The following is an 18,391-nucleotide window of genomic DNA, read 5'->3' on the forward strand; positions in this document are numbered from 1 at the left end:
ATAAACATAATAACTGATAAGTCCCTCCCCCAAATTTAAATTGCACATTGTCCCCAATGTGACATGAAGAGTAAGGAAAGAAGACTTACCTCAAAAAGCATGCCACGTCAGTATGGCGGAGGTGGAGGTGGCGGGTTGTATGGATTGAACTGAGGCGGAGGAGTGAAGTAATTTTTTAATTTTTAATTTTTAATTTTTGTCATGTTTTTCACGATTCTAAAAGTCCAAAAATAAACCAAATATCCATTGTTTACAAGTGCAAAAGTAAGAAAAAATAATACATAAAAGATAGGGTGCCTCCTACAAGCGCTGTCGTTAACGTCATTTAGCCGGACGTTGAACTCTCTACACCTTTAACTTGGGTCAAGTCCACCCCTTGCATCCTTGAGAGCCATCGTGTCATACGAGGAGAATTCCCTTCCACTGTTGAGAATATTGAAATTATCCCCAATGTCATCGAAACCTTCAAACTTGCCACACAATAATCTTTTCATACGACGTCGAACTGTTCGAAATCGTTCTTTGGTCTTCTTCTTCTTTTTACCAATTGAATCTTGACAATCATTCACCACATCAACTCTACAACAGGTAGGAATTTCAGTTGCTGCAAAAACATTAAAACTTATTTCCTCATTTCGGACTCGCAACCTTAACTCCCCCTTTTGTACGTCGATTAAAGCTCGTCCTGTGGCTAAGAATGGTCTTCCAAGAATGATTGGGGCGTTGGCATCCTCCTCCATATCAAGTACAATAAAGTCTGCTGGGAAGATGAACTTGTCCACTTTTACCAAAACATCTTCAATAATACCACGAGGATGTGCTATTGATATGTCTGCCAACTGAAGAGTCACTGTTGTAGGTCTTGCTTCCCCAAGCTTCAATCTTCTGAACACAGAAAGCAGCATTAGATTAATGCTCGCCCCCAAATCACATAAAGCATTCATACTCTCAAAATTCCCAATAGTGCAGGGTATTGTGAAACTCCCAGGATCTCTCAGTTTCTGAGGAAGCTTTCTTTGCAGAATGGCACTACACTCTTCAGTGAGCGCCACCGTCTCATAATCCTCCATCTTCCTTTTCTTGGATAGAATCTCCTTCATGAATTTCACATAGCTGGGCATCTGCTCTAAGGCCTCAGCAAAAGGGATGATTATGTGCAGCTTTTTAAACACCTCTAAAAACTTAGAAAACTGTTTATCCAGTGTAGTCTTTCTAAGCCTCTGAGGATATGGAACTCGAACTGGCTGCTCATTAACAACTGGCGGACTCTTTTCTGAAAGCTGGTGGTCTTCAGTAACCTTTTCTGGATCAGACTGTTCACCCATCTCTCCATCCTGAACCACTGCCTGTGGAGATCTAGGATGCTCAGTTTGCTTCCCACTCCTCAGAGTAATTGCCTGAACTTGCTCCTTAGGGTTGACTTCAATATTACTAGGAAAATTTCCATGCGGTCTGTTATTAAGCATATTAGTCAACTGCCCTACTTGTGTTTCTAGGTTTCTGATAGAAGATCTAGTCTCTGTCATAAACTGAGTTTGAGTGTTGGTGAGGGTCAAGAATGCAGCTTGCAATTCATTAAGCCTTTCAGGTGGAGCTTGATTCATTGATTGTTGAGGCCTAGGCTGTTGTGATGAAGAGGCTTGATGCATTGGTGGCTGAGGTATATTATTCTGAAATTGACCCTGAAACTGAGGTTGCTGGCCCTGATTATTCCTCCAAGAAAAATTAGGATGATTTCGCCACCCAGGATTGTAAGTATTGGCGAATGGATTATTTACTGGCCTCTGAAAGTTTCCCATCGCTTGAACCTGAGCTTGATCCATCGGAATGTTATTATTAATACTGGTAGGACACTGATCAAAAGAGTGAGGACCACCACAAATTTCACACCTAGCTGCCATTTGAACCGCATTAGCAGATACAGTGCTATGTTGTAATTGTTTAGTGAGTGTAGCTACATGAGCTGTTAAAGCAGTAATGGCATCCAGCTCATGCACCCCAGCTACCTTTCTGACCCCCGATGATCTTTCCTCTGACCACTGATGATTATTTGTGGCCATGTCCTCCAGCAGCTCATAAGCACCAGTTGCACTCTTGCTCATAAAAGTGCCACCTGCTGCAGCATCAATAATGGTTCTAGTAGTAGGACATAAACCATTATAAAAATTCTGCACTAACATCCACTGTTCAATGCCATGATGAGGACATCTTCTCAATAGTTCCTTGAATCGTTCCCAAGCTTCATACAATGATTCTCCATCATCCTGGAAAAAATTATTGATTTCTCCCCTCAATTTAGCAGCTTTGGAAGGAGGGAAGAATTTTAATAAAAGCTTCTGAGCCAGATCTTGCCAGGTAAATATAGAGTTCGGTTGCAAAGAATTCAGCCAACTTTTAGCTCTATCCCTCAGAGAAAATGGGAAAAGCCTATGTTTAATAGCGTCATCACTCACCCCATTGTATCTGAAAGTTCCACACAACTCCAGAAAATTAGACAAATGGGTGTGAGGATCTTCAGAAGGCAACCCATTAAATTGAACAGAGGATTGCACCATTTGTAGAATAGCTAGCTTAATCTCAAAGTTGTTAGCCTCTACAGCTGGTGGGCGTATACTGTTTTGTACTCCCGTCAGAGTGGGCAGTACATAGTCTCTCAGGCTCCTCTCAGCATTGTTCTGAGCCTGACCCCCTTGTGCAATTCCAGGAATTAAAAGATTCCTGCCATCCCCATCATTCTGTGCCATCTTCACAGATTTCTGGGCCTCCCTCTTGTTCTTTCTGTTTTGCTTGCAAGATTTTTCAATCTCAGGATTCAAAGGAACAAGATTGTCTGCTCCTCTTCTGCTACGCATATAACACAGTTCACCTGAGATAGAAAAATTAAGCAACTAAACAGATTAGAAACAATAGAAATTAGAATCAAATTAGAATAAAAATTAATCAAACTGATATTGATAATTATTTTCAGTCCCCGGCAACGGCGCCAAAAACTTGTTGCGATATTTTTTAAGCTATGCAAGTGCACACAGTCGCAATTTGTAATAATTTGGTAAAGAAACAAAGTATCGTCCTCAAGGACTGAATTATCAATTACCAGTCAATTAATTTCTCTTTCTATTTGATCAATTAAAATTCTTGATTTTTGTAGACACAGCAAAAGAAACTATAAAGTTCAGAATCAATAATTGAAAATTAAATGGATAACAACTAATAGTAAAACCTTTGATTTAACCACTGAAGAAATAATTAGGATGTTTAATCTCATCAACTATCCTCCCTATCATTCCCTAATGCAAAGTACTGAGTTCTTCTTCTTTTTGCCTAATTCAATTAACAAGTTGATACAGCAGCCTATAATCATACTATGAATTATAAACTCAACCTAGGTGACAATTTCCTATATTCCTATGGTAAATTGAACCACAAAGGCATCATTAATCTTGACAACTTAATAAACAGTTACACAATTAATATGGATACTTTCGTTCCAAATTAGAATTATGTCCAATATAACCACAGCAGATTCAAATCTCACTTCTCAGATTTTGATTTAAAAACATATATATATATATATACGACTATAGATGGCCAATCAATAATCAATCTATAAGAACATGTTATATGGAATTGAAGAAGATTGAAGAAGAAGAAAATTGAAATTGCATTAGTTCATAATAGGGATTCAAGTGATTCAATTAAAAATCCTAAATAGAAAATTAGTTCATAATTATAATACTAATCACAACGAAAATTAAAGATAACATCAGAAGTAGAAGAAAAACATGTCGATTGAAATCTCCAAGCCTTCAGCCTTCAAGCAAAAACCACTCCCAAATCTGTACTTCCCCTTTCTTCTCTCTTTTTTGCCTTATAAAAACCTAGGATTCAATTTTTGAAAGAGGCGGGCCGCGGCTCTACATGCACCATGCCGCGGCCCGTGTCTAAATTCCTGGGCGAATTGTTCTCTCCATGCCACAGCCCTAGTCAGCCATGCCGCGGCCCATGTCGACGATTTCTAGGTTGATGCCCATCTATGCCTCGGCCCTCTCTATCCATGCTGCGGCTCGTGTTTCTCCTTCAAAACAATGGTTCTGTTTCACCAGCTAGCCGCAGCTCTATTTTGCTCATGCCGTGGCTCTTAAGGAATTTCTCAAATTTTCAAGATTTTATCCCAAAAATTCACCAACACTTCCAAATCATGTTGAGATTCATCCTTTCTTGAAATATGTTGAAAAACTTGGTTATTTCTTCCCTTTCTTTGACATTTTCCTCCAAGTACTCAATTCTTCTTGATATTAACAAAGACAACCAAACAAAGCATAAAACCGCACTAAATGAAAGAAAAATGAGATAAAAGGCTACTTAAAATATCACTTAAACATGACAAAAACTAGACTCAACAGCCTCGGGAGCGGGGTTTAGACCATGAACCTTTTATTATTTATTTTTATTAATGGGATTTCATATTTGGTTATGACTAGCTGACCGCTAAGGGACTTAAGGAGCGATCGTTCTCAAAGGTCGTTCTTTTATTATTTCACGCTCGAACCAGAGGTAAGAAAACGGCACCTAGTATGTGACTTGCATGGTTATTGATGAAGCATGTTGAGTGCTCTATATATGGACATTGATTGCATAGTAAATGCATAACAACTTTGCTTATCTGTGTAGGTCACTGACTTATTAGTCAGGGAAAGACAATGGTGTTTAGTATTGATCGTGAAGTAGTTCAGAAGTGATACTGAGCACTGGTCGTATGGTATTGTCTTAAGAGTCAAGAACGACATTAATGTGTTTAACACAGGCTGAAATGATTCGATCTAATCAACATAAGCATTAAATGCTTGACCGACCACCAAGGTCGAAGAAAACTAAAAGCGCTTGTCTAGTCTAAATGCTAGTTACGTAGAGCAAGGGCCAAAAGTCTCAGGTGATTGAAATGTCACATGGTTTAGGGAGCGGATCCCCATAGATAGACTTATTACTCAACTATTCAGAGTATGACTTATTAGTAACCTATTTGATTAGGCTGCGGAGCGCCAGAGTGTGACTCATTAGTCACCTATTTGATTAGGGTGCAGAGCCCCAAAGTGTGACTTATTTGTCACCTGTCTGATTAGGGATGCAAGCCCTAGAATGATTACCAGAATCATTTATTGATATTACATACATGCAGTAATAAGTTTTCTTACTGAGCCTTAGCTCATGGGTGCTATGTGGTGCAAGTAAAGGAAAAGAAAAGCTCACACAGCCTTGAGTGGAGAGCATAGGTGGCGATGTGTACATATGCGGCCGCTTGACCATCACGGCCAAGGTATTTCTCAGAGGAACTAGGGGTTAACCCTATTTTTGCCGCTTAGGTCGGCGGGTTGTAATTTTTATATTGTAATGACCATTTTGGTTTGTAAATAACTTTGTAAACATTTTCAATGGGCCCATTTATAGTTTAATGTTTTAAATAAAATATATCAATTCCTTTTGATCGAGGTTTTTCACCTGGCCTATTAAATACACCTAGATGCACGTTTATAACCAAATGACTCGTTTAGCGAGTTAAGTAATGTTTAAGGTCCACAGTAACGGTCTTGGAGTAACCAGGGCGTTACAAATAGACTTTGCATTAAATCATAGAAATAAAATCATGTCAAGAGATCCATCTACACCCTAACAAAATAAGAAAATTAGCCACACATGATGTGGTTTATAATCCCAAATATATTGTAATTATCTATAAAGAACAAAGAAATAAAGATGAAAAACAAAGAACGCTAAAGAACTCCGTTGATATTGCTTTACTCACTTCTTAGATCCTTTTCCAATGAGTCTCTCCCTTCTAAATGTGTTTCTTTTCTTTTATATATGTGTTGTGGTGGAAATCTCCAGAAATCTCCTTAGTCATCCTACTTTTTCATTCAAGTGGAAAACGCGTGGAAAAAAATGTTTTCCTATTTTTGTGGCATAACAGGCGACGTGTCACCATATCCCGAGCAACGTGTCACCTGGACTTTTCTAGGTTTTAACTTTTCATGAATTTCAGCAACTTCTTGCCTCTCGGAAGTGACGTAACACATCCTTCTCTGACTTGAACACCCAAAATAATATTCGAAACACCTTATAGCTCAATTCCTGCACACTTAAATAAAACTCATCACATCTACACAAAAATTAAGGAAAAACAAACTATTCTAAGGATAAAAATCAATATTTGAGTGCATAAAACATCCACTGATCACCCAATCCTGTATGTCACCATTTATAGTACAGTTACCCAATATTGTCTGTCACAATTCCCTACAAATATAAGGGGAATTGGCAGTAAAAGGGACCGACATCTTGTATGCCAAAACTCTGCAGAAATTGTCATAAACAATCTCTTCAAGAGTTTCTAAGCAAGAATAAGAATGACTCGTGGACTAGGTGGAACCACATTAAAATCTTGTGAGTGTACATTTCCGGTTTATTAACAAGCTTAATCTCTCTAATCGAGTTTCTTAATCCCATGTTAGCGAAAAATCGCATCAATAATAAGACTAAACTAAAAATTTGCATTTACAAATATTTATGTTTTGTAATCATTGTATGATTACTTTATTGTCAAGAGATAAAGAAATGTATATTTCAATGCACACAAGTAAACAATTTATTAAACTTTTATTTTTATTTTACAATTGATTCTTTAAAAAGAATCATAGAAAAAAATATTATCTCTACTGTAATAGTATCAATTTTAAAATTCCTCTAACCAAACATTGTTTAATGATCTTGATTAAATTCCACATTTTATCAATGTAATTGCATTGAGGTGAGGTTTATAAAGACTTTTTAATTTGTATGCCTTTTGAACTTCATCACAATTTTTTTTAGAATAATTTGAAATTAATGTTCTCAATTCCGTGTCATTTTTAAAATTTTGAGAATTTACGTTAAATCCCTGTAGTTTAATTTTATAATTTATCCTTCTTATAACTAGGAATTGATTAATCTTTTATATTTTTTTGCAGTATCTTTTTACTAATTTTTTTTTTAAATACTAATATAAAAAAATATATAAATTTAATTATCATTTTAAAACATAATTTATATATATAGGGTATGGCTTTGGTGTGGGTGTACGAAAGGGTCGCATATGTGCGACTGTTTTTTTTTGGGTTGTAATTGGTTGAAAGCATTAGGTGTTATTTTGTACATTGGATATGCATGTATTATATATTTTTTGTTTTAATCTATTTCCAATTATATTAATATATAATTCTTTGTTCTCAGGTGTATTTAGCAAAAAGTCTTAAGACGGGACGACAAGCACTTCAACACAGCAAAGACAACGGATAAATCTTCGACCCAATTGCATAGGTAAGGTGATGCTTTGTTGGCCGATACTCTGGTTCAGTCTCTCCAGAGCTCCCGGGCCTACCACGGATTCAAGCTGATACCGAGTGACGAGAAGTTGTTCATCAAACTGTGTGGTTGCATGCACAATGGTGCTCATCAAAGTGGAAAGGCCAAGGGGTGGTGGCTCTCACCGAACGAATGTTAGAGTCATGGTGACTGTGGATTTGTGTCGTTGGTGGCTTGGTTGTTGATGGAGGAGAAACTGAGTCTCTCGGTGGTGCTACGAAATTCACATCGAAGAAGAGGGAGACTCACGTTTTTGTAAATAATTAATATATATATATCATATATATACTATTAGTTACATTACTTAAAATATAAATAGCAAACAAAATCTGCCGAGCTACTACCGTCGGTGCCATGCAGAATTGACTCTACCCCACGTTGCTCACGTTCTCTCCACCACTTATAGAGCATCGCCAAGAGGCCTCTTATCCCCATCTCATCCTCTCACATTCAAAACTTAGAAAAGGTCTCCCTCCTTTATTATATTTATATTCATATATACATAATCTATTCATTTCGTATATAATTTTGATTTGATCAATGAGATTGTGTGAGTTTTGTTTTGTGTATTTACAACACATATATAAATATATAATCAATCTATATATATGTAAATCCATATACATGCCTATAATAACATTATATTCTATCCATATATACAATCAAGCTATATCCATATATATAGGCCAAACCAGTAATATATATATCTAGATCCAAAGTTTCTTATTTTTGATATGGGGTACCATCATCTTTGGTACCCAAAAAATATTCTATTTTGTAATAAATATCATAAAAAATAAAAATCTAATATTTCATCAGTTTAATTATTATTTCACTACACGTATATGTGGTTAAAAAAAATCTATAACAATAGCAACAAAATGTATTACATATATGTACACTCTAGAATCCAAACCAACGTCACCAATGTATATATATATATATATATATATATATATATTTATATATATGCCTACCAACAAAAAAGATATTTTTGACTCTTATTTGTGAAAAACAGAGAAGCCCATCACTCACTCTCGTGAATTATTTTTAAGTTAGTCATAATGCAAATACACATTCCTTTCACTCTCGTTACTTACACATATATTCAGACCTTTTTATTCTAGTAATTATCATTTTTTGGCACAAATAAAGTATTTCTCATCTCTACACAATTAATAAAACTCAAGCATGCCCAAATTATGTATTAATGATACTTACTTCAAAAGGTTATCTAGATCTCGATCAATATATATATATATAATTACATACACATAAATAATAATGTATATATACTCACACAAACCCAACCCAAAATCACAAGTCATGCACTTATACCTCATGTTCAGAACTTTCTAAGAGTTTGAGCACCATTTAGATCTACAGGCAAGCTCGAGGGAAAAGAAAAGAAAAAGACAATAAAAAAAAGGATGAAGGCATGAGACAAAGAGAAAGGGTGTATATGTATATATATATATTTAATGTATCAGTAGATGATTTTGAATGCTAAAGTAAAGTTATTTTTTTCATTGATTCCATCGTAGGAAGTTATTGACAAATAATTGTATGGTAGAATATTGTTTTTTTTTACTTAGATATTCCAAGTAAGCACTTTTTGCTTTTGACAAAACTGTAGGCAAGCTTGAGAATCATCTACTCCTTCACAGTCACAAACCCTTCACCACCATGGACGGACCACCTTCAAATACGGAAGGAGAAAGGCAGCGGCAGACGGAGACGGTGGCCCACCTCTAGCATAGCCTCCGAGCAATCATGGGTAATAGCAGATAGATAGAATAGAGTAAGATTGAACTGAGTCAAAGGAAGACATCGATGTGAAAAAAGAAAAAAAAATCTTGACTTCTAGCTGTCAAATGAGATGGCCCACTTTAAATGGGAAGTTTTACACTATATGTCCTATAACATACTTAATTTTTTTTAAATTCCAACATAACTTACTCTCCCAAACAAATGTCATTTCTAATTTTTTGGATAAAAAACACCCCTAGCATTAAACACTCTCATCCCAGCCGAATTCTCTCATTTCTCTCTCAGTAGAATTTTCTCTCAACCTCTCAGACCCCTCAAATTCTCACCATCTCTCTCAGGTGAAGCTCTCTCTCTCGTCACAACCGTCGTCGCCACCTTCTTCTCCATCTCCAACAACGGTAAGTTAGTTTTTGGGGTTTTTTTAAAAAAAAATTTGAATCGTAATGTATAAAATTGATGAAATGGGTTTGATTTTTAATCTTTATTTTGCAAAAATGTAGCTTAAAATGGGTTTGATTCTATGTGCATCATTTTGGAAGATTATGTTTAAATTCCGCAAAAATTTTGTGGGTCGATGTTCATTCAATTCCACATCGATGCCATTTCGATGCTTCATCGATGGCAATTCGATGACATACAGTGCATGTGCAGATTTTTAAATTATTGAAAAGTATTTCATCGATGTGCAATCGATGCTCCATCGATAGTATTTCGATGGACCAGTAAATGAAGACGATAGTCCATCAATGCGCAATCGATGTCATTTCGATGCTTGCATGGTTTTTATTTTTTTGTATAAAATCGATGATATGTCGATGCTGACTTCGATGCAATTTTGATTATAGTTCGATGGTATTTCGATGCTTTCTTGGTTTTAGTTATATTTTGGTAAATTTATTAATTTCGATGTTATGTCGACGTTATTTCGATGCCATTTCGATGGTTGTTCTAGCACATTAATTTGATGGTGATGCACCGATGTTTATTCGATGCTATGTCGATGCGATGTCGATGGCTTTTATATGTTATCTACTCGAAAAATATTCAATGCTCCATCGATGCTATTTTGATGGTATATCGATAGTATTTCAATTCTATTTCGATGGCACATCGATAGTTTTTTTGTTTATTTGTAAAATCAGTTTTGATGGTATATCGATAGTATTTCAATGCTGGTTCGAGGATGGCTTAGTCAGTTGTATATCGATGACATTTCGATGGTATATCGATGGAATTTTGATGGTATATCGATGGCATTTCAATGGTATATCGATGGCATTTTGATGGTATATCAATGGCATATCGATGGAATTTGATGGTATATCGATAACATTTCGATGGAACATCGATGACAACAACAGACTGAGTATTTTTTGTAAATTCAACTAATTCTCTTTTTTTTGGATATTTTTTAGATTCCACCCAAACATATCCCACCGCTTGAGATCCCTATAGAGGATCATTATGTCGGTCGTATGACCTATAGGGGTTCTGGGAGGTTAACAAAATTGAATAAAAGGTTTGAGGAGCATGGATAGTTGGGGAGGGTGAATGAGTCTGTTTTTGGACCATTCTTCACAACCCCTGCCTTTTTGTTCTCTAGGGCATTGGTGCACACACTGCTTTTGCGAAAGGTCAAGTCTCTGCGTGGCGATGAGGTGCACTTCTTGTTGGGCCCAAACTTATGTAAGTTTGGGGTGCACGAGTTTGCCATTATCACTGGTCTGCTGTTGACATTCAACCTCACTTTACTTCCTCCTACCTAGTTGATACATATTTCAGTGTGGAGCCCGAGAAAGACATTAGGTTTAATATGTTGGAATAAGCTCTTAGTATGTGCGATGTACTTGATTATTTGTACAAGCTCGGTTTGGTTTACTTTGTGGAGGGGATACTATTGGCCGCTGAGAACGACAATGCTATTTGACGAGATTCATTGTTGATGGCCGAGGATTTAGATTATGTTGAGAAGTATCCGTGGGGATCCCTTTCATTCAAGACAACTGTGAAACAATTCAATAGAGATATGAAAGCAATTGGTGCTACAATACCTGGTAAGAAGGCAAAGAAGCTCACTGAGGTGGAGTCTTCTAAGGGTGTTCAGGTGGAGGCAAAGTACACCTGCAAGGGGTATCCACCAGCCTTGCAATATTGGGCATATGAGACGATTCTTGATTTACATAAGGAATACGCCAAGCCTTATGGATTCAAGTTCCCTAGGATGCTACAGTGGGAGAGCACAGGCCAGCCGAAGCATTTGCATTTGAAGGATGTACTTGCGAGGAGACATGTAAGTTATATTAAATTTAAATAATTCAAGAACTTTTGAATTATACTAATCAACTTATGTCGTTTCTAATTTGCTTGTTTTGTTTCCATTACAGTTGTCGTGCATTTCTATCATAAGGCCTCAACCAAATGAGCGAGACTTCTTCGATACCATATTTCAGCGGACAGAGGGGGATGCTCCTAGGTATGCGATGCTATAGGATATGATCCAGCCTGCACCAGAGGATGGAAGACCTTACGATCCTGAGGCAAAGGTTGTTGCGGTGGCTGAGATAGCCATGGAGGCTGGCATATTTGTGGAGGATGCCCCGATAGAGACTGCTCCAGATACTAGTGCAGAACCTACTTCTGCTCCTGCTCTTGGGGCTTATGAGGTTGTGTTGGGTGAGATGGCCAAACTATCAGGTGTAGTGGACGAGGTTAAGGCCACTCTAGGTATTGTCCTTAAGAATCAAGAAGTCATATTAGAGAAGCTGGAAACACTTGGTGGTAAACCTACTCTTACACCTACTCTTGCACCTACTCCAGCAGAGGATGTAGAGTATGACATTCTCCCCACATGTTACAAGCTTCCTGTTGGAGAAGCCACACCTTCTCAGCCAGTGCAAATGGTCTTAGGTACGACTAATCCATGAGTTTTTACATGTTTTAAAGAGATTAGATACTAATTGCTTTCGTTACAAGTAAGCGCACTAGACAGAGACCAGTAAGGTACGAGGACTATACTCCAACAGCCAAGAAACCAAAGTTCAAGGACCCAGTTACGATCCTTCCTTTAAAGGTGTTGGATCAAGATATGTTGACAACTTTTAACCGATGGGTACTCAGTGAGAATGACAACAGCAGACCAAGGAAGTTGGAATGTTGTGATGGGACCCTGTTTGGTTCTTGAAGTTGAAGGTAGCAAAAGAATGGTTGGCAGAAACTATAAGTCCTTTATATTTGTTAGAACATTTATCTCATTTTAACAATCCACTCTTCCTTAACGATACTCTATTTATTTGCAGCATCTCGATGCTGTGAATTATCTTATACGGAGACGTCTTTTTGAGTTGCCGAGGACGTACCCCGTGAAAGCCACCGTACTTGATTCATCATTTGCATAGTATATTCTTGCTAGATATGAGGACTTCAAGAACAAAAGCAGGACTTACCAATGGGATGAGGACATTCGTAATTTTGTGAAAGGAGATGCTAAAAGATACAAGAAGCCTTGGGGTGATTGCGACGAGGTCTACTTCCACTGGTGCTTGGAAAATCGTCATTGGGTCCTTTGCGAAATAAATTTCACTGATTGGATGATCACTGTATTTGACTCAGATCATTCCAACTTTAGCCATAATAAGTTGTCTGAGTTGATCGAGCCTTGGACTAGGATGCTTCCATCTTTACTCGATCCTTCTGGTATGTTTAAAGGAAACCCCAGGTTGAAAATAGCTAGACCGAAGATCACCGTTCCAAACTTTGATTGGCGGTGCATGTCCACTAATATTGTCCCACAGTCTAGAACCAGGTATTTAGACATACTAACTTCAGATTTTCATCACACTGTTCTCCTTTAATTTTCAATACACTCACAAATGCGATTTCTTGGTTTCAGCGGACATTGCAGCGTATTCACCATCAAACACTTGGAGTTTATTCTTGGAGACATTCCCTTATCATATGCCATCGAGGACCACATTTAGTACTTCAGGGATAAATTATGCATCGACATTTTTTATGAGAATGTGTACCCTTGACTTTTTCTATATGTTAGAACATTTATTTTGATTTCTCCTTAGTTTTGTATATAAACAATGTCATTTCGATGGCAATTTAATGGTACACAATAGTATATTTATCCTTAGTTTTGTATATAAACAATGTCATTTCGATTAACAAAATCCATTAATACACAAATAAAAAGATTAACAAAGTCTATTAATACACAAATAAAAAGATTAACAAAGATCATTAGTACCCAAATAAATTTTTTAACATCGATGCCATAAATTTCAAACACGAACTTTACAAGTTCCCCTATTATGGCCTAGACCTCCACATATGCTGCACTTGCGTTCTACAATCACTTTCTCTCCATTGGAAGGATGTCGTTTCTTCTTAGGCCTACCTTGTTTCTTCTTTGGACGACCAACCGGGTTTTTTTGCACAGGTGTTCTCACTTTTATTGTCATAATGTCATGTGGAACAATCCACTCTTCCTCGTTACCAGTAGGATATATAGATTCTGTGTAAGAGGACCTCCATGTCTCAATTTTATAGTAATCTGAACACAGCGAATAAAAGTTCACCCCTCGCTTAAGGGATCCAGATAGTGCATGAACACATGGGATACCAATAAGCTAAAACACGCCACATGTGCATGTCTTATTTAGGAGGTCGACTTCACCATTCAGCTCACCATCTAACACATGGAACTCATGCCTCCCTATTGCATAAGGGATCAAGAATCGAGCTTTCTCAACCATATCCACCAAATCTTTCTCATAGATCGGTGCAAGAGTTGTAGTTGTCTTCTCGATAGTTTCTCTCCTATCGCAGAATCAAGACTGCAGTGTGAAGCGAATAAATTCGATGAATGTAGTTATCGGAAAGCTCCTAGCGTCCCGAGTCTTATTGTTGAAACTTTCAGCGTAATTGCTTGTCATTATATTATACCTAGTATCCAGGAAAACTAACATTTAATAGTAATGTACATATAGAAGATTTCGTAAATTAAAATACAATTCACAATGACATACCTATTTCCAGGAAAGTAAGCATGGGACCACTTATCAAAACCCATGCATTCTAGGTATTGATCAATAGCTAAGTCTTTTGATTTGATTTTTTTGAAGTTAGCGTGGAACTCGGATTTCCTAAAAGCATATGCCTCATTATACATCAACACATGACAATGATCAGTCTTGAATTTAGCAACCACATTCATACTAATGTGGTGGTAGAAAGCACCGTGATAGGCATCGAGGAAAATAGTTTCCAAGGCATGTGTAATACTTGCATGCCTGTCAGATACAAATGTTAGGTCCTCAACTTCCCCAATCGCTTCCTGATAACTCTACAAAATAGAGTTATTTTACCACATTTTATGTGCTAATTGTTGCTTAATTCTTGAGTTTTTAATTGATTTATTAAATTTTAAAGTAATTTTGAATTTATTGAGCTTATTTTGATTTTATATATATTTGTACGTTTTTATAGTTATTATATTATAATATGTTGTAATTTAATTATATGAAATTTGCATGGTTAAGTTAGAAGTTAAAAATGTAATTCTTTTGAACTTAAATGCTTTATTAAATTAAGTTATAATCAATATTTTCAAATAATTAATATGATTTATTTATAATTGAAAATATTTTATTGTTATTTAATTTATTTTTATCTTGTAGGAATTATATTGCATGCTTGAAAGAAAGAAGAGAAAAGAAAACAAAAGTGGCATTTATGAAGAGAAAATAGCATTTTTGAAATATGCCATAGCCAGCCCAACTCCAGGCCCACGCTAGAGCCCAGCAGCCTTCATCTCCTTCAAGCCCACGGATTGGGCCTCACATCCAGGCCCACGCCTGGCCCAACTCCCTTTCTCTCAGCATTTCTCCTCCCAGCCATGAAGTCCACGCCTTCCTCCTTCAGCATATATGCCTCCAACGCCACCTGTCACAGCCTCTTGATGAAGCAATCAGCTTCATTCCTTCGGCAAGCCAGAAGCCACCTTGGGCCTTGCCTTCACCAGCCCACTAACCGTACGGCCCAGCAGCATACCCAGCCGCCTGGCACCCAAAGCAGCCCAGTTCCAACACAGCTATGCATGCCACTTTTTGAGCCTATATTTCCTAAGTGTACCATTTGTCCCCTATACTCAAAATGCCACCTTTTTACCCTTTTGTCTACACACTTTTACCCCAAAATCATCATCACTCCTACAATTTACTCCTATTTACCATATTATTATTAATTTAATCAATTTACTTAATTTAAATTGATTATTTTAATAATGTCATTTTGGCTATAAATAAGGGTTTTCAAGACCATTTGGGGTGCTTAATTTTTTGGTTACCATCTTTTTCTCTCATTTTCTCTCTACCATTCTCTCTTCCATTTGGGTTTTTCAAGAGCATTTTGCAAGTATGTATGTCATTTATTTTGTAATTTCTATTCTAGTTATGTGCTTCTAATCTTTTTCATAAGATTATTAAGATCATGATGAAGCAACTTGTAACTAGGTAATATTTATGTTGTATGTTGATTTCCCTTGTAATGCAACAAAGTCTATGGATTTTTCTTCTTCATATATTTCTTTCATCTTAAATATCTTGTATTTTAGATTGTTAGAACATTTTTACACTTTGTTCTTCATTAGTGCATAAACATAATATTCTTTGTGTAAGATGTGTCATTAAATTGTACACATCCATGCTTAGAACAAAAATATTATGTTTTGCCTTATAAATAATGTTCATTGATTTATTTGTTATTTCATTAGATTGATTTACACTAAATGCTTTGAAATTATAATTTTGAAAAGTGAAGAAAAATCCTATCTTTTTATAAGAAAATTGTGCTTAAAATTATAAATATTTTTGGAAAATGATAGTTTAAATTATTTTAACTATCACTAAAACTTGGGAATCAATATACTAATAAATATTATTAAACTTACATTTTGTGGATTCTAGTATCTTAATAATCTTTTCTTTTAATACTTATTTTCAACTCATTATTGGTTTATTTTCATTATCTTAAAAAGCTTTATTTTTCAATATTTCATTTTATGTTCATACTATTAAAACTTATCAATCTTTGGAACTAGGTTAGAATTTATTACTTTTGATTTAAAATAGTTTCATTTTCGATTTTAGATAACTCCTTTGGGTTCGACATCCTTGCTTACGATCACTATTCTATATGGACGATTCGTGCGCTTGCGATATATAAATTTTTAAACATACCCGTTTAGGGTCCATCAAGTTTTTGGCGCCGTTGCCGGGGAGTTGCAAGAGAAAAGAAACGAATTTATCTCAAGGTTAGTGAATTCTTCTACTAGTTATTTTAATTTTTTTACACTTAAAAAAAAAAAAAAACTAAAAAAATATATATCTATAAAATCTAAAAAAAAAAAAAGATAAAAAGAAATTTGGGACGGTTTAACCACCCATAAAAAAAAATATATACTTATATTTATATTTATTGTTTTTTTAGTTGACGGCACTTGTGCCTCCTATCTATCCTTTTAATTTTTATAGTCGATGGCACTTGTGCCTCCTAATTTTGTTATAATTTTGTTGTAATTTTATTTCTTTTATATCTTTGTTAATTGATGGCACTTGTGCCTCTTGACATTTGTTGTAATTTTCTTTATTTATATTGTTGTAATTTTTATTTTATTTAATTTCCGCAAATTACTAGTTGATGGCAATTTTGCCTCCTAGCTAGTTGATGGCACTTGTGCCTCCTAGTCCTCTATCTTATGTTTAAGTTGATGGCACTTGTGCCTCCTAGTTTTTACCTTAATTTTGTTATGGTTGATGGCATGCTATGCCTCCCTACTCTTGTCTAAATTTTAGTCTTATTTAATTTTTTCCTTATTTTTCTTTGTCTTCTTTAATATTTTAGTGTAATATTGTGAAAAATACTTGAAAAAAAAAAAAAAAAAAGAAACCTAAATCTTGTCCTTTCACCATAAGCAATTCTTGCTTAAAGGAAATTTGACCAAAATTCCCATCCGCCTCTACTAATTAACCTCGGGGAGTTGTTAGTAGTGCGCGAGTAAGTGGAATCAAATAGGCCTGGGGACAAGTAAACCATAAGAATTATATTGTTGTGAAATCTCTAAAAATTCTAAGTATGCTCTGTGGTTGCGGTTTTAACTGATCTTCCACATCAGAAAATTGCTTGTCTGAGATTATCCTTGTTGCCTTGTTTGTGAAAAATTGTATGCATCATTGGGAACGTAACTCTAAAAAACGATTAGTAAAAAGACGTTTATCTTTGTTTGAAATTGAAAGTGTTAGTAAAAATTTGAGCATCATGGAACCTATTGCTAATCCTCTTGATGAAAATGTTGTGCCTGAAAAAACTTTGCTTGAATATTTTGCACCTATTTCATCTAATGCTCCGTCATGCATTGTTTTACCTACTACTTCTGCTACTCATTTTGAGCTTAAACCCGCAATCATTCAATTATTGCCATCTTTTTATGGGTTAGATAGAGAGGATCCTTACATGCATGTCAAAGATTTCTTAGAAATTTGCTCAACATTTAAATTTCAAAATTTTTCTGATGAGTCGGTCAAACTAAGATTGTTCCCTTTTTCATTAAAAGACAAATCAAAAGCTTGGTTAAATTCCCTTCCCACGGGGTCTATAACTACATGGGATCAACTTTATAATAAATTCTTACTGAAATTTTTTCCTATGTCTAAAACTGATAGTCTAAGGAGAGAAATCTCCGAGTTTTTTCAAAAAGATAATGAAGAGTTTTATGAATGTTGGGAAAGATTTAAAGATTTATTATTAAAATGTCCTCATCATGGTTTTGAAAAATGGAGACTTGTAAAATATTTTTATGATGGTTTGACTCCCTCTAATCGTCAAATGATTCAATCTATGCATACTGGAAAATTTTTAAAATTTCAAGGACAAGAGGCGTGGGACGCCCTTGAAGATTTATCTGTCAATTCACAACAATGGAATTATTTTGATCCTAGGTCTAGGTCAACTAATTCACCAAAAAGAGGAGGAAGGTATGAAGTAAAAGAAGAATTAGACTTAAGAACATCCTTAGACAAATTAGCGAGAAAAGTAGAAGCTTTAGCCATAAGCCAAACTATAAACTCTCCAATTCAACCTAGAAAAGTTGTTTGTTCTATATGTTCTAGTCCTTGCCATAATGCCCAATCATGCCCTTCCTACCAAGAAGCCTTTTCTGAGG

General features: G+C 35.8%; 1 protein-coding gene and 2 non-coding genes across 3 annotated transcripts; 1 reads left to right on the plus strand and 2 right to left on the minus strand.

Moving 5' to 3' along the window:
- Positions 1 to 353: 353 nt before the first annotated feature.
- Positions 354 to 1,604, minus strand: LOC133785625 (uncharacterized). Its single transcript, XM_062224844.1, has 3 exons — positions 1,236 to 1,604; positions 649 to 1,094; positions 354 to 579 (listed from the first exon to the last, which is right to left on the minus strand). Exons 1-3 carry the CDS (start codon positions 1,602 to 1,604, stop codon positions 354 to 356), a joined length of 1,041 nt encoding a protein of 346 aa, XP_062080828.1.
- Positions 1,605 to 2,190: 586 nt separating this feature from the next.
- LOC133787280 (small nucleolar RNA R71) lies at positions 2,191 to 2,297 on the plus strand. Its single transcript, XR_009872310.1, has one exon. It is a non-coding gene; the product is annotated as a small nucleolar RNA R71 (small nucleolar RNA).
- Positions 2,298 to 17,889: 15,592 nt separating this feature from the next.
- On the minus strand, positions 17,890 to 17,996 carry LOC133787299 (small nucleolar RNA R71). Its single transcript, XR_009872328.1, has one exon. It is a non-coding gene; the product is annotated as a small nucleolar RNA R71 (small nucleolar RNA).
- Between the last annotated feature and the right edge of the window lie 395 nt (positions 17,997 to 18,391).

This window comes from Humulus lupulus, chromosome 6 (genome assembly GCF_963169125.1).
Source record: "Humulus lupulus chromosome 6, drHumLupu1.1, whole genome shotgun sequence".
Classification (NCBI taxonomy): domain Eukaryota; kingdom Viridiplantae; phylum Streptophyta; class Magnoliopsida; order Rosales; family Cannabaceae; genus Humulus; species Humulus lupulus.